The sequence below is a fragment of the Macaca fascicularis genome, chromosome 16, assembly GCF_037993035.2.
Source record: "Macaca fascicularis isolate 582-1 chromosome 16, T2T-MFA8v1.1".
NCBI classification, from domain to species: Eukaryota; Metazoa; Chordata; class Mammalia; order Primates; family Cercopithecidae; genus Macaca; species Macaca fascicularis.
The window spans coordinates 44,779,666-44,805,630 of NC_088390.1; the positions used below are offsets into that span (position 1 = coordinate 44,779,666).

Sequence of the window (25,965 nt, forward strand, 5' to 3'; positions counted from 1 at the left end):
AAAAAAAACAAATTATTAGCTAGGGAATACAGTTGTTTCCATCTACAATTGGCAGCTTGTATAGTCCTGTAGCGTTCTTTATAGATATATTGATATTAAAATATTGTTATTATATCTCAAAACGTTACTTTCAAAATCTCACCAAGAATAATGATCCTCTGTTTACTCAGACTTAAAGGTCCAAGCATTCCATAGGATTTTTTTTTCTCCGTAGGATTTTAAAACAGAACTCACAAGGGTCATATGTACTGACCCTTCCCAAGCTTTGCAACTAATTACCTTGTTTATAAATCCCATCATTTAACTTGATCTCCCTGCAGTTGTGGAATATAGATCATCCATTCCACAAGTCTATCTACCCTCTAAAACTAAATTCAAGCTTCAAAATTACCAGCCCTGCCAGGCTCACTGGCTCACACCTGTAATCCCAACACTTTGGGAGGCCGAGGTGGGAGGATCGTTTGAGCTCAGGAGTTCAAAACCAGCCTGGGCAAGATGGCAAAACCATGATTCTACAAAAAATACAAAAATCCTTTGTCTTTTTAGAACTTTGTTGGTTTAAAGTCTGTTTTATCAGAGACTAGGATTGCAACCCCTGCTTTTTTTGGCTTTCCATTTGCTTGGTAGATCTTTCTCCATCCCTTTATTTTGAGCCTGTGTGCGTCTTTGCATGTGAGATGGGTCTCCTGAATAAAGCACACCAATGGGTCTTGACTCTTTATCCAATTTGCCAATCTATGCCTTTTAATTGGGGCATTTAGCCCATTTACATTTAAGGTTAATATTGTTATGTGTGAATTTGATCCTGTCATTATGATGTTAGCTGGTTATTTTGCCCGTTAATTGATGCAGTTTCTTCACAGCATTGATGGTCTTTACAATTTGTGGGTAACCTGACCTTTCTCTCTGGCTGCCCTTAACATTTTTTCCTTCATTTCAACCTTGGTGAATCTGACAATTATGTGTCTTGGGGTTGCTCTTCTCGAGGAATATCTTTGTGGTGTTCTCTGTGTTTCCTGAATTTGAATGTTGGCCTGCCTTGCTAGGTTGGGGAAGTTCTCCTGGATAATATCCTAAAGAGTGTTTTCCAGCTTGGTTCCATTCTTCCCATCACTTTTTGCAGTGGCTGGTAGCAGTTGTTTCTTTCCATGTTTAGTGCTTCTTTCAGTAGCTCTTGTAAGGCAGACCTGGTGGTGACAAAATCTCTCAGCATTTGCTTGTCTGTAAAGGATTTTATTTCTCCTTCACTTATGAAGCTTAGTTTGGCTGGATATGAAATTCTGGGTTGAAAATTCTTTTCTTTAAGAATGTTGAATATTGGCCCCCACGCTCTTCTGGCTTGTAGGGTTTTTGCTGAGAGAACACCAATCAAACGTAGATTTGGTCTTTTCACATGGTCTCATGTTTCTTGGAGGCTTTGTTCATTTCTTTTTACTCTTTTTTCTCTAACCTTGTCTTCTCACTTTATTTCATTAATTTGATCTTTGATTACTGATACCCTTTCTTCCACTTGATCGAATCAGCTACTGAAGCTTGTGCATGCATCACAAAGTTCTCATGCCATGGTTTTCAGCTCCATCAGGTCATTTAGGGTCTTCTCTACACTGTTTATTCTAGTTAGCCATTCGTCTAACCTTTTTTCAAGGTTTTTAGCTTCCTTGCCATGGGTTTGAACATCCTCCTTTAGCTCGGAGAAGTTTGTTATTACCGACCTTCTGAAGCCTACATCTGTCAACTCGTCAAAGTCATTCTCTGTCTGACTTTGTTCCTTCGATCCTTTGGAGGAGATGAGGCACTCTTTTTTTTAGAATTTTCAGCTTTTCTGCTCTGGTTTCTCCCCATCTTTGTAGTTTTTATCTACGTTTGGTCTTTGATGTTGGTGACCTACAGATGGGATTTTGGTGTAGGTGTCCTTTCTGTTGATTTTGATGCTATTCCTTTCTGTTTGTTAGTTTTCCTTCTAACAGTCAGGTCCTTCAGCTGCAGGTCTGTTGGAGTTTGCTGGAGGTCCACTCAAGACCCTGTTTGCCTGGGTATCACCAGTAGAGGCTGCAGAACAGCAAATATTGCAGAATAGTAAATATTGCTGCCCGATCCTTCCTCTGGAAGCTTTATCCCAGAGGGGCACCCACCTATATGAGGTGTCTGTAGGCCCCTACTCAGAGGTGTCTCCCAGTTAGGCTACACGGAGGTCAGGGACCCACTTGAGGAGGCAGTCTGTCCATTCTCAGAGCTCAAACGCCATGCTGGGAGAGCCACTGCTCTTTTCAGAGCTGTCAGACAGGGCTCAAATGCCATGCTGGGAGAGCCACTGCTCTTTTCAGAGCTGTCAGACAGGGACGTTTAAGTCTGCAGAAGTTGTCTGCTGCGTTTTGTTCAGCTATGCCCTGCCCACAGAGGTGGAGTCTAGAGGCAGTAGGCCTTGCTGAGCTGAGGTGGGCTCCACCCAGTTCAAGCTTCCTGGCAGCTTTGTTTACCTACTTAAGCCTCAGCAATGGCGGACACCCCTCAGCCAGGCTGTCACCTCACAGTTTGATCTCAGACTGCTGCGCTAGCAGTGAGCAAGGCTCCGTGGGCATGGGACCCGCGGAGTCAGGCACAGGAGAGAATCTCCTTCTCTGCTGGTTCCTAAGACCTTGGGGAAAGTGCAGTATTTGAACAGGAGTGTCCAGTTTTTCTAGGTACAGTCTGACACAGATTCCCTTGGCTAGGAAAGGGAAATCCCCTGACCCCTTGTGCTTCCCGGGTGAGGAGACGCCCTGCCCTGCTTCAGCTCGCCCTCCGTGGGCTGCACCCATTGTCCAACCAGTCCCAATGAGATGAACCAGGTACCTCAGTTGGAAATGCATAAATCATCCGTCTTCTGCATCAATCACGCTGGGAGCTGCAGACCGGAGCTGTTCCTATTTGGCCATCTTGGGCCATTACATAATGGTAAAGGGATCAATTCAACAAGAAGAGCTATCTATCCCAAATATATATGCACCCAATGCAGGAGCACCCAGATTCATAAAGCAAGTCCTTAGAGACCTACAAAGAGACTTGGACTCCCACACAATAATAACAGGAGACTTTAACACTCTACTGTCAATATTAGACAGATCAATGAGACAGAAGGTTAACAAGTATATCCAGGACTTAACTCAGCTCTGCACCAGGCAGACCTAACAGACATCTACAGAACTCTCCACCCCAAATCAACAGAACATACATTCTCAGCACCACATCACACTTATTCTAAAATTGACCACATAATTAGAAGTAAAGCACTCCTCAGCAAATGTAAAAGAACAGAAATCACAACAAACTGTCTCTCACACCACAGTGTAATCAAATTAGAACTCGGGATTAAGAAACTCACGCAAAACCACAAAACTACATGGAAATTGAACAACCTGCTCCTGAATGACTACTAGGTAAATAATGAAATGAAGGCAGAAATAAAGATGTTCTTTGAAACCAATGGAAGAAAGACACAGTGTACCAGAATCTCTGGGACACATTTAAAGCAGTGTGTAGAGGGAAATTTATAGCACTAAATGCCCACAAGAGAAAGCAGGAAAGATCTAAAATCGACACCATAACATCACAACTAAAAGAACTAGAGAAGGCCAGAGTGGTGGCTCACGCCTGTAATCCCAGCACTTTGGGAGGCCGAGACGGGTGGATCACGAGGTCAGGAGTTCAAGACCAGCCTGGCCAAGATGGTGAAACTCCATCTCTACTAAAAACACAACAAATTAGCCGGGCATGGTGGCAGATGCCTGTAATCCCAGCTACTCGGGAGGCTGAGGCAGGAGAATCGCTTGAACTCAGAAGGCAGAGGTTGCAGTGAGCCGAGATTGCGCCACTTCACTCCAGCCTGGGCAACAGAGTCAGACTCCATCTCAAAAAAAAAAACTAGAGAAGCAAGAGCAAACAAAAACAAATGCAATCTCTATACTATATAATACTATATAAATCACAAGAGTCAAAAGCACACAACATATGTTAGAAATAGAAACTGTTGGCCGGGCGCGGTGGCTCAAGTCTGTAATCCCAGCACTTTGGGAGGCCAAGACGGGTGGATCACGAGGTCAGGAGATCGAGACCATCCTGGCTAACACGGTGAAACCCCGTCTCTACTAAAAAAAATACAAAAAATTAGCCGGGCGCGGTGGTGGGCGCTTGCAGTCCCAGCTACTCGGGAGGCTGAGGCAGGAGAATCGCTTGAACTCAGAAGGCAGAGGTTGCAGTGAGCCGAGATTGCGCCACTTCACTCCAGCCTGGGCAACAGAGTCAGACTCCATCTCAAAAAAAAAAACTAGAGAAGCAAGAGCAAACAAAAACAAATGCAATCTCTATACTATATAATACTATATAAATCACAAGAGTCAAAAGCACACAACATATGTTAGAAATAGAAACTGTTGGCCGGGCGCGGTGGCTCAAGTCTGTAATCCCAGCACTTTGGGAGGCCAAGACGGGTGGATCACGAGGTCAGGAGATCGAGACCATCCTGGCTAACACGGTGAAACCCCGTCTCTACTAAAAAAAATACAAAAAATTAGCCGGGCGCGGTGGTGGGCGCCTGTAGTCCCAGCTACTCGGGAGGCTGAGGCAGGAGAATGGCGTAAACCCGGGAGGCGGAGCTTGCAGTGAGCTGAGATCCAGCCACTGCACTCCAGCCTGGGCGACAGAGCGAGACTCCGTCTCAAAAAAAAAAAAAAAAAAAAGAAATAGAAACTGTTGGCTGGATGAGGTGGCTCACGCGTGCGTTGGGAGACTGAGGTAGGGGGTCACAAGGTCAAGAGATTGAGACCATCCTACCCAACATGGTGAAACCCCTTTTCTACTAAACATACAAAAATTAGCCAGGCAAGGTGGCACGTGCCTGTAGTCCCAGCTACTTAGGAGGCTAAGGCAGGAGAATCGCTTGAACCTGGGGGTGTGGAGGTTGCAGTGAGCTAAGATCATGCCACAGCACTCTAGCCTGGGCAGCTGAGCGACACTCTGTCTCAAAAAAAAAAAAAAAGAAACTGTCTGTCAGGCGTAGTGGCTCATGCCTGTAATCCCAGCACTTTGGGAGGCCAAGGCAGGTAGATCACCTGAGGTCAGGAGTTCAAGACCAGCCTGGCGAACATGGTGAAATCTTGTCTCTACTAAAAATACAAAAAAATTAGCTGGGCGTGGTGGTGGGTGCCTGTAATCCCAGCCACTCGGGAGGCTGAGGCAGGAGAATCGCTTGAACCTGGGAAGCGAAACTTGCAGTGAGCCAAGATCATGTCATTGCATGCCAGCCTGGGCAACAAGAGCAAATCTCTGTCTCAAAAAAAATAAAATAAAATAGAAACTAGGGTTAATTAAAAATGGCAAAGAATGGTTCTATATAATATACCAAGCCTAAAATTGCTGTAATATATATACATTTTTTTTGAGGCAGAGTCTCACTCTGTCTCCCGGGCTGGAGTGCAGTGGCATGGTCTCGACTCACTGCAACCTCCACCTCCTGGGTTCAAGCAATTCTCCTGCCTCAGCCTCCTGAGTAGCTGGGATTACAGGCACCCGCCACTAAGCCCAGCTAATTTTTTGTTATTTTTAGTAGAGATAGGGTTTCACCATGTTGGCCAGGCTGGTCTCGAACTCCTGACCTTGTGATTCACCTGCCTCAGCCTCTCAAAGTGCTGGGATTATAGGCGTGAGCCACTGCGCCCAGCCATAATTTTTATTATCTTATAAAATTTATTCTTTTTTTCTTTTGAGACAAGGTCTCACTGTCACCCAGGCTGGAGTACAGTGGTGCAATCATAGCTTGCTCTAGCCTCAATCTCCCGGACTCAAACAATCCTCCTGCCTCAGCCTCCTGAGTACCTGGGACTTACAGGCACACATCACCACGTCTGCTAATTTTTTTTGGTTGTTGTTTTTAAGTAGAGACGAGGTCTCGCTATGTCGCCGAGGCTGGTCTGGAACTCCTGAGCTCAAGTGATCCTCCTGCCTCGATCTCCCAAAGTGCTGAGATTACAGGCATAAGCCAACATACCCAGCCAATAAATTTTATTCTTATTTCTCATTTAGAATCACAAAATGCACATCTGTGTATATAACTACAAAATAGTAAACTTTTATTTATTTTTTTAGAGACAGTGTCTCACTATGTTGCCCAGACTGGACTCCAGTTCTTGGGCTTAAGCAAGTTTCCTGCTTCAGCCTCCTAAGTAGCTAGGACGATAGGTACGCACAGTGGCGCCTGGTTCAACATATTATTTTTAGAAAGAGAATATTTATATCAAGTTAGCACATTTTATCTCTACCTAAACATTTTAGTAGAACTTAAATAAAAATTTAATTAAGTCCCAATAAGCTAGTATTTCATTTGCAACATTTAATTTTATAGAATTAACTACATTTTACTATATGCAAAAGTTTTATTTAACATAAAATTTATAAAACATACTTGCAACATAAAAATTTTTATGTCACAGAGATTAACTTTTTTTTTTTTTTTTTTTTTTTGAGACGGAGTCTTGCTCTGTCGCCCAAGCTGGAGTGCAGTGGCGCGATCCTGGCTCACTGCAAGCTCCGCCTCCTGGGTTCACGCCATTCTCCTGCCCCAGCCTCCCGAGTAGCTGGGACTACAGGCGCCCGCCACTGCGCCCGGCTCATTTTTTTTGTATTTTTAGTAGAGACGGGGTTTCACCGTGGTCTCGATCTCCTGACCTTGTGATCCGCCCGCCTCGGCCTCCCAAAGTGCTGGGATTACAGGCGTGAGCCACCGCGCCCGGCCAGAGATTAACTTTTTAAGAATAAGAAGCCAATCATGGAAATGTTCCCATGATCATAATCAGTGGCTATTAAAGCTCAAAAGTACAAAAGAAACAGAATTACAGCTCTGTAGTACTCCCATTTGGCCTCTAAGAACATAGCCATGTTGACATCTAAAACAAAACCTTGTTTACCCACTCAGGAAGAAAAATAACTACAGGTAAGATCAAATCTTTTAAGAGCAGAAGGCCCCTCAGGAACTTAGGCTGGTGGATAACTACCTCAAAGGAAAACTTAGAACAAAACGATTACCTCAGCAACTTTTGGAGGCACTCCATCCCCAAGCACCTCCCGGATGAAGCAGTGCTGGCCCATGTAATATGAGAGTCCACAGGTCCTCTTGAAGGCATCCTTCAGTCGTTTTAGCTCTACATCTGTAACTGCAATTTGGAAACAGAAGATGGGTAAGAAATCAGGAGAGAAAAGAGGTCTCTCATAATTTTTTTCAACCTGGTTCCTAAGAAAAATTGAGGCTAGACACAGTGGCTCACGCCTATAATCCCAGTACTTTGTGAGGCCAAGAGAGGTGAATCACTTAAGGCCAGGAGTTCAAGATCAGCCTGGTCAACATGGCGAAACCCCATCTCTACAAAAATTACAAAATTAGCCAGGCGTGGTGGTGCACGCCTATAATCCCAGCTACTTGGGAGGCTGAGGCACGATAATCACTTGAACCTGGGAGACGGAGGTTGCACTGAGCCAAGACCATGCCACCGCACTCCAGCCTGGACAATAGAGCGAGACTCTGTCTCAAAAAAATAAATAAATAAAAAGAAAAAAAAAGAAAACTTGGCAAACATTACACTTCTTTTTTCGTTAAGTAAAACAAACTCTATGACATTTAGTCATAATTCTAATATTTTCACATCTAATTTAGAAAATAAGTATATATACATATATATTTTTTTAAAGAGATGGATCTCGCCATGTTGCCCAGGCTGGTCTTGAACTCCTGGGCTCAGGCAATCCTCCCACCTTGTCCTCCAGAAGTGCTGGGATTATAGGCATGAGCCACCATGCCAAGCCAAAATTCTTAACCCTCAATTTTCAAAAGACAAAACTTTAATACACGCATACAAATTTTAGGCAGGGGCAAAGAAGAAGTAACGAATATTTCAAATTAGCAGGTAAGCTAAATGCCATTGGATTCTGGCATTGATGTTTTCAGTAGCAATACATTAATCTCCTTTGTGACAAAAATTACATTATTTGTACTCTTTGAGTACATCTCCATCCATGTGGAGAACAGTTCTCAAGGTTAGCTTGGATTTTGTCATTATTTACAAAGAAAATAATTAATAAATAGATGATATTAACAACCTAAAATTTTTAGATACTCATTATCAAAAATAAAAAAATTACTGAGCCATTATTTTATGCATCGAAAACTTTTTTTCACTATACGGAACAATCTCTATCTACAAGAAAAAAGAAATAAACACCCTTTACTATTACATGATCAGTACCACAATCACAATAGAGGGACAGAAATGGTACCTTTGACCCACGCTAGAGAAAACAAATTCTTCCAGATGAAGAGGATTACATTAAATTTTAAAGGCTAAACCAAGCAAAATGAACAGGGACATGCTGGTCAGAAATTACAGTTTGCTTCAAAGTACAATGAAGTATAGAAACGTATGATAAAAGTATCTTACTACAACAAAATAAACAAAGCACAGAGCAGCAAATGATAAACCTGGAGAGGTAGTGAGACCAAGTCACAGAGATTCTGTCCTGTCATAAGGAAGGGACACAGTCAGATACAACTCAGATAAAAACTGCAGGCAGCCAAGAAACAAAACACAGTTAGATATAATTCAGATAGCTTGCTTTACCAATAATATAGAGAACAGAACAAATCTGGATGCGACAGCCTGCTACTACAAGAAAAGGAGCTAAATTTGGGAAATATCCAGAGGGTCAGTAGAACTTGAAGCTAGACTGAGAGTAGAAGCAGTACTGGGAAGCTTTTTTTTTCTTTTTTTGAGATGGAGTCTCGCTCTGTCGCCCAGGCTGGAGTGCAGTGGCACAATCTCAGGTCACTGTAACCTCTGTCTCCCAGGTTCAAGCAGTTTGCCTGCCTCAACCTCCCAAGTACCTGGGACTACAGGCACTCACCACCACGCCAGGCTAATTTTTGTATTTTTAGTTTCACCATGTTGGCCAGGCTGGTCTTGAGCTCCTGACCTCAAGTGATCTGCCCACCTTGACTGGGATTACAGGCATGAGCCACCGCGCCCAGCCAGTACTGAGAAACTTCAAGGATTATGTTATTTTGTAGACAGAGAATGTAAGAGTAAGTCAGGAAAGGCCAGGCGCAGTGGCTCACGCCTGTAATCCCAGCACTTTGGGAGGCTCAGGAAAAGCCAGGCGCGGTGGCTCACGCCTGTAATCCTAGCACTTGGGGGGACCAAGGCAGGTGGATCACGAGGTCAGGAGATCGAGACCATCCTGGCGAACACGGTGAAACTCTGTCTCTACTAAAAATACAAAAGATTAGCTGGGCGTGGTGGTGGGCACCTGTAGTCCCAGACACTTGGAAGGCTGAGGCAGGAGAATGGCGTGAACCCAGGAGGCGGAGCTTGCAGTGAGCCAAGATAGACCACTGCACTCCAGCATGGGCGACAGAGCGAGACCCTGTCTCAAAAAAAAAAAAAAAAAGGGTAAGTCAGGAAAAAAGATGATAAACTTTAAGGACACTGAATATGGGAAACTTTGGAAAATGCAATGGGGTTTTAGAATGTTAAATATAAAGCTTAAGAGAGGTTTGATAGGAGTCATCAGTATAGAGGTAGTAATTAAAACCATGAGGAAGAAGCATAATGAGACATACCAAACTACAAGAAGCCAGTGTTTGTAGTGTCTACAAGAGGAAGGAAACAGAGGGAAAAACTAAGAGAGAGGAAGAAAATTGATATGGAAGAGTCAGGAGAAAAGAAGGATAAGCAGAAGAGTATGTGCTCCAAAGGCCAGGAAAAGGGGACTTACCAAGTTAAGGCCGAAAGGACCAGTAAGATAAAGATTAGGCCGGGTGCAGTGGCTCATACCTATAATCATAGCACTTTGGGAGGCCAAGGCAGTAGGATGGCTTGAGGCCAGAAGTCAGAGACCACCCCAGGCAACATAGTGAGACCCTGTCTCTACAAAAACAGAAAAATTAGCCACGCATGGTGGCACGTGCCTATAGCTACTCAGGAGGCTGAGATGGGAGGATCACTTGAGCCCGGGAAGTCAAGGCTGCAGTGGGCCATGATCATGCCACTGCACTCCAGCCTGGGTGACAGAGCGAGACTTTGTCTTAAAAAAAAAAAAAAAAGATAAAGACTAAAGAGTGCTTGGCACACAGCTAATCAATTCAATAAATGCTTGTGGTAGGAAGGGAGGGTTCATGGTTCATCAACATGTAGAGCAATGATAAAACAATAAGAACGACTAGTTTAATAAGTAGCTAGAGAAAAGTATGACTATTAGGTACTTTATTTAAAATTGGATTTATAATATTAACATTTGCAATTGAAGGAGGTAACTTCGGCTGCAGAATACGTATTTCTTCAAGATGCCTAATTTTCATTAATGGCTTTAGCAACAAATTAGGTTGCTCACATTCCAGTGAAGGAGACAAGAAAATTAAACATTAGAATAATATATTATTAGAATAACATTAGAATAATATATAATTAAATATTAGAATAACATATTAGAATATATTATGATAAAATTAATCTATTAATTGTATATTAATCTAACAGATTACCTATATAACAGTATAGGTAATCACCTATACTGTTAGTTACAGATTATTTGAAGAACTACTTGGTAACATGCTTTTTAAAAATATATTCTGGTGGCCGGGCATGATAGCTCACACCTGTAATGACAGGACTTTGGGAAACTGAGGCAAGTGCATCCCTTGAGGCCAGGAGTTCAAGACCAGTCTGGCCAACATTGTGAAATCCCGCCTCTACTAAAAATACAAAAATTAGCCAGCCTAGGTGGTGGGTTACTCAGTTACTCAGGTGGCTGAGGCAGGAGGATTGCTTGAGTTGAGGAGGCACAGGTTGCAGTGAGCTGAGATAGCCCCACTACACTCCAACCTGGACAATGACAGAGTGAGACTCCGTCTCAAAAAAAAAACCAACAAAGTATATACATATATATATAGCCATCTGATAACTAATGAATTTATTCATTTAAACTGTCGGGAAATGTACATATAAATAAGCTTTTAAAGCATTTATAAGAAGCAAACAATGTCCATCAACAAAGGACAGATTGAATAAATTACTGTATACACTTAGAATATCAGACACTGAAATGTTCCTATAGATCCATATTTACTGAAAATAAATACATTAAAATGTTCACCATACAGTGAAATGTTGAAAATTTTGAAAATAAAAATTTAAGCAAGACAGAAAATATAACAGAATCAAGCCTAACTTCTGTTCTGTGGTTTTTGTTGTTGTCGTTGCTTTGTTGTTGTTGTTTTTTTTTGAGATGGGGTCTCACTCTGTCACCCAGGCTGGAGTGCAGTGGCATGATCTCAGTCACTGCAACCTCCGCCTCCCAGGCTCAGCAATCCTCCCGCCTCAGCCTCCTAAGTAGCTGGGACCACAGGCTCCCACTGCCACGTGCGGATAATTTTTTGAATATTTAAGTAGCGATGGGGTTCTGTCATGTTGCCCAGACGGGGTCTCAAACTCCTGAGCTCAAGCAATCCGCCTGCCTTGGCCTCTCAAAGTGCTAGGATTACAGGTGTGGTAATTTTTTTTTTTTTTTTTTTTGTTGAGACTGAGTCTCGCTCTGTTGCCCAGGCTGGAGTGCAGTGGCATGATCTCAGCTCACTGCAACCTCCACCTCCCAGGTTCAAGCGATTCTCCTGCCTCAGCTACCCCAGTAGAAGGGATTACAGGCACCTACCATAACACTGGGTAAATTTTATATTTTTAGTAGAGAGGGGGTTTCACCACGTTGGCCAGGCTGGTCTGAAACTCCTGACCTCAAGTGATCGGCCAGCCTAGGCCTCCCAAAGTGCTGGGATTACACACATGGGCCACCGTGCCCGGCCCAGGTGTGGTAAATTTTTTAAATAAGGAAATGATATTAGTTATCTTCGTATTAGAAAGAAAAAGCAGCTTCAGAAAAGGAAAAAGGGACTTTTTAAAAATCTCTCTCTCCCTCTATCCCTCTCTCAGTAAAATTACAGTGAGAATAAAAGAAGATATACACTCACAAGGACAGAGGGATAAAAAACTACATAATGGGACGGGCGTGGTGGTTCACGCCTGTAATCCCAGCACCTTGGGAGGCCGAGGTGGGCGGATCACCTGAGGTCGGGAGTTCAAGATCAGCCTGACCAACTTGGAGAAACCCCATCTCTACTAAAAATACAAAAAAAATTAGCCGGGCATGGTGGTGCATGCCTGTAATTCCAGCTACTCGGGAGGCTGAGGCAGGAGAATTGCTTGAACACGGGAGGCGGAGGTTGCGATGAGCCGAGATCATGCCATTGCACTCCAGCCTGGGCAACAAGAGCGAAACTCCGTCTCAAAAAAACAAAAAATAAAACAAACAAACAAAAAAAACTACATAATGGGTACAATGTACCTTACTTGGGTGATGGGTGCATTAAAATCTCAGATTTCGGCCGGGCGCGGTGGCTCACGCCTGTAATCCCAGCACTTTGGGAGGCCGAGACGGGCGGATCACGAGGTCAGGAGATCGAGACCATCCTGGCTAACATGGTGAAACCCCGTCTCTACTAAAAAATACAAAAAACTAGCCGGGGGAGGTGGCGGGCGCCTATAGTCCCAGCTACTCGGGAGGCTGAGGCAGGAGAATGGCGTAAACCCGGGAGGCGGAGCTTGCAGTGAGCTGAGATCCGGCCACCGCACTCCAGCCTGGGTGACAGAGCGAGACTCCGTCTCAAAAAAAAAAAAAAAAAAAAAAAAAAAAAAATCTCAGATTTCACTACTGTACACTTCATCCATGTAACGAAAAACCACCTGTACCCCAAAAGCTATTGAAATTTTTTTTTAAACTCACAAAGACAACAATAGGAGAAGAGAGAAATGAGAACCTAAGAGACAGTCAAAATTTTCTGGTGCACATTAAGTATCTGAAGTGGTCACTGACCTAAGCCAACCCAAGAAAGTTAAAACCTAAGCACTAGCAGCCGAGAAATTCAAACAAGAAGCAAACGAATTTACCCTGACCATAGCCCCAAAAGGCTCAGAAATGGATGGTACCAATTACCACAAAAGTCAGGGGGGTAAAAGGTGAGGCTGTGAAAAAAAAATAGAGATTGGTTGAAAGTCTACAAGGAGTGGTTAGACTCTCTGGTTCCTTGCAGCACACGGCAATCAGGCACCAATCTACCACCTACCCAAACCCCCATCACCCTCACACCAACCTTTCAGCAACTCCTGGGCTCAAGTGATCCTCCCACCTCTGCTGCCCAAGTAGTTGGGACTACAGGCATGCACTACTGTGTCAGGCCCTTCCTAGCTATTTTTAAATTGTACTTTTATCTGATTATTTTCAACAAGCATTAATTAAATGTCTACTGTGCCAGGCTTTTTTTTTTTTTCTTCTTTTCTTTTTTTTTTTTTTTGAGATGGAGTCTCACTCTGTCTGCCCCAGGCTAGAATGAGTGATGTCGGCTCACTGCAACCTCCGTCTCCCAGGTTCAAGCAATTCTCCTGCCTCAGCCTCCCGAGTAGCTGGAAGTACAGATGCTAATTTTTTTTTTGTATTTTCAAAAAATACACCCACCCGGCTAATTTTTGTATTTTCAGTAGAGGCAGGGTTTCACCATGTTGGCCAGGCTGGTCTTGAACTCCTGACCTCAGGTGATCCACCTTCCCGTCCTCCCAAAGTGCTGGGATTACAGGCATGCGCCACCGCACCCAGCTGTCAGGCATTTATTAAATGTCTACTTGTATCAGTCAAGATGAGTAATACATAGTCTCCATATTCTAATACTTCAAAATTTAGTAGAAAAGATAGCACACAACAAAAATAACTATAATACCAGATAGGAAACATTAAAGTAGAGGTATTCAATGGAGTTGCAAAATAGGGAATAATCAGGAAAGGCTTCTAAGAAGTGGTGATTCCTAAAGAGTATGGGTTCACCTGGCCAAAAAAAAAAAAAGCAAAGGGCTATTCTGTGCAGGGAAAACACATATAAAAGAATAAAGTGACATGGATAATCAAATAATTGCAAGTAGTATGATATAAATGGAGTATAGGGTATAAGAAGCAGAGTTGCCAGAAATGAGGTTAGAATGATAATGGCAGACAAAACAGAACCCTGACTTTAGTCAAGATGGTAATGTCCTTAGCTAAATGACTATACTTTTCAGTTTCCCTTGCAACTAGAAATGGCCAATGAAATGTAGTAGAAATGACTAGGGGGGACCTCCAAGAAGGCTTCTTAAAAGGTAACAGCTGGCAAATATCCTTTTGCCCTTATCTCTTCTTCCCACCTGGCACTCAGATACAATGACTGCATCTCCAGCAGCCATTTTACACATCTATATTTGAGTGAACGTCAAAAGTTATAAGCCATACAGTAAGGATGGCGAGATCAAAAAGATTTTTAAAAGCCTAGATGGCCTTTCGGCCAGAACCGCCATCTTCCAGTAATTTGCCAAAATGACGAACACAAAGGGAAAGAGGAGAGGCAACCGATACATGTTCTCTAGGCCTTTTAGAAAACATGGAGTTGTTCCTTTGGCCACATATATGGGAATCTGTAAGAAAGGTGATATCATAGACATCAAGGGAATGGGTACTGTTCAAAAAGGAATGCCCCACAAGTGTTACCATGGCAAAACTGTAAGAGTCTACCATGTTACCCAGCATGCTGTTGGCATTGTAAACAAACAAGGGCAAGATTCTTGCCAAGAGAATTAATGTGCGTATTGAGCACATTAAGCACTCTAAGAGCCGAGATAGCTTCCTGAAACGCGTGAAGGAAAATGATCAGAAAAAGAAAGAAGCCAAAGAGAAAGGTACCTGGGTTCAACTGAAGCGCCAGCCTGCTCCACCCAGAGAAGCACACTTTGTGAGAACCAATAGGAAGGAGCCTGAGCTGCTGGAACCTATTCCCTATGAATTCATGGCATAATAGATTAAAAAAAATAAAATAAAAGACCTCTGGGCTGAAAAAAAGAAAAAAGCCTAGATGACCATGGAACTGCCATATGACCCTTGGATATCCTACTTCCAGATTTACGTGTGAAAAAAATAAACCCTTATATCTTATTTAAACTATTATTTTGTTTAATATACATCCAGACTTAAACCTAACTGATAAAGGTATCAGGTACAAGTTTATGGAAGGACATTCTAAGCCATGTTAAAAATCCTTTCCTGGCTTTAAACAAAGAACTAACAATCAGGTTTACATGCACACTGGTGTCAATGCAATAAACAGACTGAGAAAAGGTCAGAATGGCCGTATAAAGACCAGTTGAGCGGTTACTGCTTTTGTTCACACAAGAGATGAACTCAAGAGAAGAACTCCAAGGCATGGCCTCAAGCGATCCTCCCGCCTCTGTCTCCAAAGTGCTGGGATTACAGGCCTAAGGCATAAAGTAAAAAGGGAGGTAAGAAGGCAGATTCAAGAGATAAAGGTAACTGAACAGGGTTCACTGAATAATTAGCTACCAAAGGACAAGAAAGAAAAAACGATCTTTGATGATTTCAAGGTGTTTGCCTGTTTCTAAGATATAGTCAGTGCTACTGATGAAGATAAGTCTAGGGGAGAATTTAAATATATTACATTGTATTTACATTTCTCTTATGAACTGAATGTATGGGTCCTTCCCTCAAATTCATATGTTGAAGCCCTAACACACAGTGTGGCTGTATTTGGGGTAAGGAAGCAATTATTATTAAATAAGCTTGTAAGGATAGGACCCTGACCTTGCAAGATTAGTGTTCATATAAGAAGAGACACCAGAGGGCTCAAGCGCAACACAGGCACAGAGGAAAGAGCATATATGGACGCAGCGAGCAGGAAAGATTATCTTCTGCAAGCCAGGAAGAGAACCCTCACCAAAAACAAAACCTTGCTGGAACCAAACGTTATTTCCAACAGGAAATAACATTTCTGTCGTTTAAGCATCCAGTCTTTGGTATTTTGTGATGGTAGCCCAAGCTGACTACTATCATTTCTATAGTACCAATAGTAAATAGACCAACTCCTCCATTTTAATTTAGATAGAGGCCGGCACGGTGGCTCACACCTGTAATCCCAGAACTTTGGGAGGCCAAAGCAGGTGGATCACTGGAGGCCAGGAGTTCAAGACCAGCTTGGCCAACACGGAGAAACACCATCTCTACTAAAAATACAAAAATGGCCAGGCGCGGTGGCTCACGCCTGTAATCTCAGCACTTTGGGAGGCAGACGCGAGTGGATCACTTGAGTTTAGGAGATCGAGACCAGCCTGGCCAACATGGTGAAACCCCATCTCTAGTAAAAATACAAAAAAAATTAGCTGGGCGTGGTGGCGGGCACCTGTAGTCCCAGCTACTCGGGAGACTGAGGCAAGAGAATCGCTTGAACCCCGGAAGCAGAACTTGTAGTGAGCCAAGATCGCGCCACTGCACTCCAGCCTGGGCGACAGAGCGAGACTCCATCTCAAAAAAAAAAAAAAAAAATTAGCCAGGGATGGTGGTGCACACTTGTAATCCCAGCCACTCAGAAGGCTGAGGCAGGAGAATCGTTTGAACCCAGGAGGCAGAGGTTGCAGTGAGCAGAGACCGCACCACCGCATTCCAGCCTGGTGACAGAAAGAGACTCTGTCTAAAAAAAAATAAAAATAAAAAATAATTTAGATAATCTATGTAAATGGCTTTTACGAAGTCATATGAAGAGATTGGAACTCACTGTCCATGAAAGGAAAATAAAATTATGTACTTAACAATGCACAAAACAAACATGAGAGCAGCACAATGCTCACTGTCATGCTCTAAACTCTTAGAAGTTACCTTGTCTACACCAGTAGTTATTCACCTTTTCTGCAGTGACACAGGATGGATGTTGTCATTACCATGAGCATTCCCTAAATTCTAGCGGCAACTATACTCTTTACTTCCAGTCAAGAAATCAGATGCATGTGTGAAATGCATGAAATTAAATCCATTTTTGTAAAGGTAAGCTTTTTTCTTAAAATTCAGTACTTTATTATTATTACTCATTAGATGGTATAAAATATTTCACAATAAACCACAATACTGGTGTTCTATTCCCCTATTATATGCTGCTTTATATCATAACTTTTTTCCAAAGGTAATATTTGTCTTATCTCTCCAAGTATATTTAAGTATCTTAAGAGCAAAGACCAAGTCTATTCTTCATCTCTATTTCTTTCTCTTAAGACAGCCAAGGCAGGACCATGCATTCAGATTTCTGTTACAGGATAGGAATTGCTGTTTTAACAGTTTGGTTCCAAAGGCAAAGAGGAAAATTTAACAACATCTGAATCAGAGGATAACCACAAAGATAAATAAACATTGGGAAATATGCCTTTCACTGCCAAAGTGGGCTAAGAATTTACAAACCTAGGACAAGAAACTGTATAATGCAGCAAAGAAACACAACCAACTATTTGTAAATCTGCTTGGTGCAGCTGATCTGAAGTGAATTAACCTACCACCAAAAGTCACTTTGGTAGGGTCCCTGCTAAAAAGAGCTACTGCAGAGCCACTTCAGATAGATGATAAAATCCAGATGGGGCATCTCAGGCAAGAGCGGGCCTACAACTAGCAATTTTTTTGCTACTGGTGACTTTGTACCAAATGTCCATGAACAAATGAATCCAAAAAAGTATGATATAAGGCCAGGTGTGTGGCTCACGCCTGTAATCCCAGCACTTTGGGAGGTCAAGATGGGCAGATCACTTGAGGTCAGGAGTTCAAAACCAGCCTGGCCAACAGAGTTTGCCCCCTCTCTACTAAAAATACAAAAATTATCTGGGCATAGTGGCAATGCCTGTAGTCCCAGCTACTCAGGAGACTGAGGCAGGAGGATCACTTGAACCCAGGAGGTGGAGGTTGCAGTGAGCCGAGATAGCGCCACTGCATTCCAGCCTGGGCAACATAGTGAGGTTCTGCCTCAAAAACAAAAACTTAAAAGTATGATACATTCTTATTATAGAATACTTTTCAGCATAAAAAGAAAAAACAGCCGGGCGCGGTGGCTCACGCCTGTAATCCCAGCACTTTGGGAGGCCGAGGTGGGCGGATCACAAGGTCAGGAGATCGAGACCATCCTGGCTAACACGGTGAAACTCCGTCTCTACTAAAAATACAAAAAACTAGCTGGGCATGGTTGCGGCGCCTGTAGTCCCGGCTACTCGGGAGGCTGAGGCAGGAGAATGGCGGGAACCCGGGAGGCGGAGCTTGCAGTGAGCCGAGATCGCGCCACGGCACTCCAGCCTGGGCGACTGAGCGAGACTCCGTCTCAAAAAAAAAAAAAAAAAAAAAAGGAAAAAACAGAAGTACTGATATATGTAACAACATGGATAATGTTCACAGATATTATACTAAGTAAAAGAAGGCTGATTAAAAAAAGAGCAGATAATCTATGATTCCCCAAGTTCTAGAACAGGAACAACTAATCAATGATGACAGGTCAGAACAGTTATTGCCTCTGAAGATGGGCTAGATTTACTGGAAAGAGGAACAAGTCAACTTTCATAGGTGATAGAAATCTTCTGTATCTTATCAAAATGCATGAACACATAACTTTTGTATTTTAGGATATAAAAATTTTCCCTCCAAAAAAAATATGTAAGGAGGCTGATTGCTGGAATGGTAAAGACCTCTGAAAATCCATTCTTCTAAAAAAAGCAGCAAGAATACTATCAAAAACTGTCAAAACCCAACTTTTTCAGAACTCTACAAATCAACCAAATGCTTGCAATAATCCATAGAGCTTTATTCCAGAAAAATGACTGAGTCGAGTGTGGTGGCTCACACTTTGGGTGACTGAAGCAGATGAATTGTTTGAGCCCAAGAGTTTGAGACCAGCCTAGGCAACATGGCAAACGCTGTCTCTACAAAAACTACAAAAATTGGTGGCACACGCCTGTAGTCCCAGCTACTCAGGAGACTAGGTGGGAGGCTCGCTAGCACCTGGGAGGTCAAGGCTGCAGTCAGCCATGATCACGCCACTGCACTCCAGGCTGAGTGACAGATCACTCTCTCAAAAAAAAAAAAAAAAAGGAGAAAGAAAAAAAATAATAATGGCTGAACCTCTGTTAAAAAATAAAAAATAAAAAAAGCAATATTTGTGGTGTTTTAACATGTTCTATTCCCATCACCTTCTCCCCAGTTATGCAATAGCTTTGAAAACCAAAAATCTCCCTAAGCTGTAAAAACCAACAGTCAAGCAGCCACTGAAGGAGGCAGAATGGGTTTAGAGCTTCTCAAAAGAAGTGTCAATATTTGACCTATCTGGTAGCTCACTAAAAAGTTTCATTCTCAAGATTTGTCTTTATTTGATCTGGCTTTGAGTTCACTACTTTTTCCCAGGCATTCATTAAAAACAATCAGTGGCAACTACATAACTTCACAGCTGCCTGAGAAAGCATTGCCAGAGGGGGCTAACAAGAGGCTAACCATAGGCCGGGCACGGTGGCTCAAGCCTGTAATCCCAGCACTTTGGGAGGCCGAGACAGGCGGATCACGAGGTCAGAAGATCGAGACCATCCTGGCTAACATGGTGAAACCCCGCCTCTACTAAAAAATACAAAAAACTAGCTGGGCGAGGTGGCGGGCGCCTGTAGTCCCAGCTACTCGGGAGGCTGAGGCAGGAGAATGGCGTAAACCCAGGAGGCGGAGCTTGCAGTGAGCTGAGATCCGGCCACTGCACTCCAGCCTGGGTGACAGAGCGAGACTCCGTCTCAAAAAAAAAAAAAAAAGAGGCTAACCAAAAAACTTGAAAGGAAAACCTGGAAAACAGCAAGTCCTCAAGGGCTTTGAAAGGCTCTGATATATTCCTGGAAATCCAAAAGGCCACCTGCATATGGAGAGCTGTGCATGTGCCCCCAAATTCCCGTATCTCTCACTTTGGCTGACCTTAAAGCTCCACAGAAGCAGGAAGTAAAGGCTAAAGTAGAGTTGTAAATTGACTGTGCAACATTTGAAGACACACCTATGTAGTATAGAACCCCTCAACTAAGGCTGAACTTATAGGTTCAAGGCATTTTTAAAAATCCCTGTCCAATCATTAGCTGACCACTAAGCTAAATAAGCACACACAAAAAAGAATACAAACTTATAAAATCAGTCCAAGAAAGTCACTACGCAAATAAATAACAGCAGGAACAACAACAAATAGCAGTAACAAACCTTAAAGTAGGAAATCCAATTTCCAGAGCTGCCACACTACAGTACTTAAAATGTCTCATTTTCAACAAAAAATTGCAAAGCATTCAAACAAGAAAATGAAGCCCATACACAGGAAAAAGGGCATTAAGTAGAAACTGTAGGCAAGTCCAGATATTTGATTTACTAGGTAAACACTTTAAATGAACTATTTATAAACAAGTTCAAAGAAGGAAAAAAAACATGCCTAATGACTTCCAGTATGAGAACACTGTCTCATACTTGAGACCAAATGGAGAATATCAATAGTGAGATGAGATGGGAAATGATAAAAAGAAACCAATTAACAATTCTGGAATTGAGAAGTATGAGGTTGCAGTGAACTGTGACTGCATCACTGCACTCCAGCTGAGGCAACACAGTAAGACCTTGTCTCAAAAAAATAAAACAATTACAAAACTTGAAGATAGTCAATTTTGATTATCCAGTCTGAGGAAGAGAAAGAACAATAAATGAAGAGGCCAGGCACTGGTTCACACCTCCAATCTCAGCACTCTGAGTGGTCCAGGTGGGCGGACAGCTTGAGACCAGGAGTTCAAGACCAGCTGGGGCAACACAAGGAGACCTCATCTCCTCATCTCTACAAAAAAAAATAATAATCACGCAGGCATGGTGACACACACCTATGGTTCCAGCTACATGGGAAGCCAAGGCAGGAGGACTGCTTGAGCCCAGGAGTTGGAGGCTGCAGTGAGTTATGACTGAACCCCTGCACTCCAGGCTGGGCAGCAGAGCAAGACCTTGTCTCTTAAAAACTAAAAAATAGGCCGGGTGCGGTAGCTCACGCCTGTAATCCCAGCACTTTGAGAGGCCGAGGTGGGTGGATCACGAGGTCAGGAGATGGAGACCATCCTGGCTAACATGGTGAAACCCTGCCTCTACTAAAAATACAAAAAATTAGTTGGGCGTGGTGGCGGGCGCCTGTAATCCCAGCTACTTGGGAGGCTGAGGCAGGAGAATGGCGAACCCAGGAGGTGGAGCTTACAGTGAGCCAAGATGGTGCCACTGCACTCCAGCCTGGGTGACAGAGTGGGACTCCATCTCAAAAAAAAAAAAAAAAAAACACTAAAAAATAAATATATATATAAATGTATATTATATATATATATACATTATATGCATAATCATACATCTCTTACTGACAATTCCCAATTCCTTATACAAAAGGACAAAAATTTCCTAAGGGTACCTTTATCTTTCCAAGTGATTAATAGTAGTTAACATCATTAAACACTCTCAGGCTGAAGCTGAATTAATCTCTGGAAAGGGCTGGATGACCTAGCAGTGAAGATTATTCATATTCTCAAGCCTTAGCATTTAGATTTTTTTTTTTTTGGGACGGAGTTTCACTCTTGTTGCCCAGGCTGGAGTGCAATGGTGCGATCTCAGTTCACTGCAACCTCCGCCTACCAGGTTCAAGTGGTTCTCCTGCCTCAGCATCCCAAGTAGCTGGGATTACAGGCATGTGCCACCACGCCCAGCTAATTTTAAATTTTTAGTAGAGACGGGGTTTTACCATGTGGGTCAGGCTGGTCTCAAACTCCTGATCGCTGGTGATCTACCCACCTCCAACTCCCAAAGCGCTGGGATTACAGGTGTGAGCCAACACACCCAGTCCTAGATACATTTTTAAATGACTTTTTCCATTTAATTATCTGCTTCATCTAGCATTCCCACAGTATTGTTTCTACTACTTTTTTATTGCAAATATAGAGTATTTCAGCTATACTATGACTTACTTTTCTGTAAGCCACCACCCTATGAACCTAATCATCACTTAAAACATTATTTCTATGGGAAAATAAGTTTTAAATTCCAGATAAACTTTTGAACACAATCCAGGCTGGGCACAGTACCTCACACTTGTAATCCCAGCACTTTGGGAGGCTGAGGTGGGTGGATCACTTGAGGTCAGGAGTTCGAGGCCAGCCTGGCCAACATGGTAAAATTTCATCTCTACCAAAAATACAAAAATTAACCAGGTGTGGTGGCGGGTACCCGTAGTCCCAGCTACTTGCTAGGCTGAGGTGGGAGATTCATTGAACCCAGGAGGTGGAGGTTGCAGTGAGCCAAGATCACGCCACTGCACTACAGCCTGGGTAACAGAGCAAGGCTCTGTCTCAAAAAAAATAAAAATAAAAATAAAGGTAATAATCCTCTGTGCATCAAGATAAAAGACCACTAGGAAAACAGAAGGCCAAGTAAGTTTCTAACATCTAAAAATGAGATTTAAAAATGAGCATTATTCTTACAGAAGGAGTTTATCACAGATGTAATTTTGAGAAACTAGATGAGACCAGATATTGAGAATGACAGTGCTTCATAAGGTTTTGATATTACATCATGGGGCACCACTGACAACTAAGAAAATATAGCTTAGTCTATGGTTACAGGGCCCAGAGGGATGTCACTTGACAAGATTGAGAATCTCTGGCCAAAAAGATTTAAAATGTTTTAACACACAATAAACTGATAAAAATTAAAAATGCAAACCTTAGAACCAGAAGGTAGAGACATACGAGAAGTTCTAGCTGTTGCAAACTACTTATCATTCCCTAACCACATTATGTTCACTGCTACTGTCCTTGCAGTGTCCTCTGCCTGTGAGCTCCTATCATACTCTGAACAACAATCCAACATCTTTCAAGGCTTGGCTTAATGTCCCTCCTTTATTTTTTGGAAGCCTATTCTAATTGCTTCCATGCCCCACCACCTAAAGTTAGATGTCCCTCCTATAAAATAATTTTCCTTATAATCACTTATTCAATATCAAATTCTCAACTTTAAAATAACACAGCTTATATGGAATTTGTTTATTGAATTGTATATCTCCCTCTGCTCTTTAAGAACAGAGAAACTGCCTTATTTATATGTATCCCCAACACCCAGCAAAGAACCTTAAATATTATTGATATTTTTGGATAAAGACAGTATTTTTTAAATGATCAAATGAATGTGCTATCTCTTCTCTTGTCCAAGGCCTTATGCTTATTACTGAACCTCAGCATCTAGAACAACTTCTGACGCACAGTAAGAACTCAGAAAAAATGTTTTTTCAAGCAGGACACAGTGGCTCAAGCCTGTAATTCCAGAACTTTGGGAGGATGAGATGAGAGGATCACTTGAGCCCAGGAGTTTGAGACCAGCCTGAGCCACACAGGGAGTCCCTGTCTCTACAAAAAATAAAAATATTAGCATGGTGGTGTGCACCTGTAGTCCCAGCTACTCAGGAGGCTGAGGTGGGAGGATCACTTCAGTCCAGGATTGGAGACTGCAGTGACCTATGATTGAACCACTGTACTCCAGCACTCCATGCAGAACGAGACCTTGTCTCTGAAAATAATAGATAAATGAAGAGTTCATAGAAACATGAAAATGTTTGTAAGACAAAGATTCTTTTTTCTTTTTCTTTTTTTTTTTTTTTTTTTTTTTTTTGAGATGGAGTCTTGCTTTGTTGCCCAGGCTGGAGTGCAGTGGTGCAATCTCGGCTCGCTGCGAGCTCCACCTCCCAGGTTCACACCATTCTCCTGCCTCAGCCTCCAGAGTAGCTGGGACTACAGGCGCCTGCCACCATGCCCGGCCAATGTTTTTGTATTTTTAGTAGAAACAGGGTTTCACCGTGTTAGCCAGGATGGTCTCAATCTCCTGACCTTGTGATCTGCCTGCCTCAGCCTCCTAAAGTGCTGGGATTACAAGCGTGAGCCACCACGCCCAGCCCTGTAAGACAAAGATTCTTAAAACTCGCCAGGTACAGTGGCTCACACCTGTAAACCCAGCATTTGGGAAGCAAGGTGGCCTCCTGACTTGAGGTCAGGAGTTTTGACACCAGCCTGGCCAACATGGCAAAACCCTGTCTCTACTAAAAATATAAAAATTAGGCCGGGTGCAGTGGCTCACACCTGTAATCCCAGCACTTTGGGAGGCTGAGGTGGATCACCTGAGGTCAGGAGTTCAAGACCAGCCTGGCAAACATGGAGAAACCCTGCATCTACTAAAAATACAAAAGGTAGCCAGGCATGGTGGCATGTGCCTGTAGTCCCAGTTACTTGGGAGGCTGAGGCAGGAGAATCGCTTGAGCCTGGAGGCGGAGGTTGCAGGGAGGCAGAGGCTGCAGTGAGCTGAGATCACATGACTCCATCTCAAAAAAAAAAAAAAAACTATACAAAATATATACAGAAGTAGATGATAATGTGAAAAAAATGTGGTTGTGCTGGGATTAATTTTTTAAATTAGTTTTTCATTACACAAGCAGTAAGTGAATGCATTCTTCTTCTAAATTCAAACAGTATACATAAAGTAGGCCGGCCGTGGTGGCTCACACCTATAATCCCAGCACTTTGGGAGGCTGAGGCAGGCAGATGGCTTGAGGTCAGGAGTTTGAGACCAGCCTGGCCAACATGGCGAAACCCCATCTCTACTGAAAATACAAAAATTAGCCAGATGTGTTGGCACATGCCTGTAACTCCATCTACAGGGGAGACTGAGGCAGGAAAATTGTTTGAACCTGAGAGGTGGAGGTTGAAGTGAGCTGAGAACATGCCACTGCACTCCAGCCTGGGCAACAGAGCAACATTGCCTCAAAACAAACAAACAACAACAAAAACCCTGTATATATAAAGCTAAAGATACCAGTACCATAAAATCCTACTTACTTCCTCCCTTCAGTCCTGATCCCTCCCATACCCATTCAGTCTTCCCCAAGAGATAATCAGTTTGGTTTGTCTCCTTTCAGATCTTTTTTCATGCTATTATAAGATGTACCCCCACAGAAACAGTGGTTAGCATATGATACATGTTATAATGCAACTTACTACATATAGATTTAGTTCATTCCTTATGTGCTATATAGTATTTCATTATATAACATTAGTAATATACAGGTATTCACTTACTGTTCATATTTAGGCTGTTACCCATTTTTTTCCTTCACACACTTTTCATGAAAAATCATATACATGCCTCCTTAGATACATATAGAGAGTGCTTCTCCAGTGAGCACTTGGGTCATTCCCATTTTTTTGGTTTAATACATATTGCCAAACTTCCTTCCAAGTGGCTCTACCAATTTACATTCCCACAATTGTGCTTTTCCTAGCCTCCTGTTCACTACTGCTTATATAGTTTCTACAATTCAACTTTTTAAAAATTATAAAAGAATCTATCCTGTATAGCTAAGGGTAGCTGTTTAAACAATGAAGAAAAATAAATATCCACTTATCCTGTCATTCAGAAGGTATAAATCTGGCACCCTGCTATTATATCCTAATTTCTATTCCCAAGCAGATCATCTGTAATTCAAAGTAGAAAGCAGTATGGAGATATATATATATATATATATATATATATATATATATGCCATTTGGCCTCAATGCTCAATGTTAACACAAAGATATAGTGTTAACAGTATTACCATATGTGGGTGTGTGCCTGGAAACTAAAAGTGGATCCACTCTTCCCTTCTACTATGTCCATACAAAGTTGTTATTGGCTTTACCACAATACACATGGTTAGTACAGCCTGTAGAATGGATTGTGGCTCCATATCTTTACTTCACAGACTGCCAGTGTCTGTAATCAAAATGAACCACCCCATCTTTGCAAAGCATCAGGTTGCCCCATCTGCCACTACTTCTGTTCCCCCAGCATCCCCGAGCTTGAATTCATCACACTAAAAAAATTGTAGTCTGAGAAAATTCTGCTCTTTTCTATCAGAAAGTTCTTATTAACAAGCATAAAAATGTGAAGAAAAATATA

At 42.5% G+C, this 25,965-nt stretch overlaps 1 protein-coding gene and 1 pseudogene across 6 annotated transcripts in view; one reads left to right on the forward strand and one right to left on the reverse strand.

Moving 5' to 3' along the window:
* Positions 1-25,965, reverse strand: part of USP32 (ubiquitin specific peptidase 32) — a 221,374-nt gene that overhangs the window by 165,064 nt on the left and 30,345 nt on the right. For all 6 annotated transcript variants that reach the window (XM_074019070.1, XM_005583903.3, XM_045375124.2 and 3 more), the window contains one exon: positions 7,057-7,184. In XM_074019070.1, coding sequence (XP_073875171.1) covers positions 7,057-7,184 — 128 coding nt within the window. The remainder of the gene's footprint in view (positions 1-7,056; positions 7,185-25,965) is intronic.
* Positions 14,426-14,965, forward strand: LOC123569405 (large ribosomal subunit protein eL21-like; annotated as a pseudogene).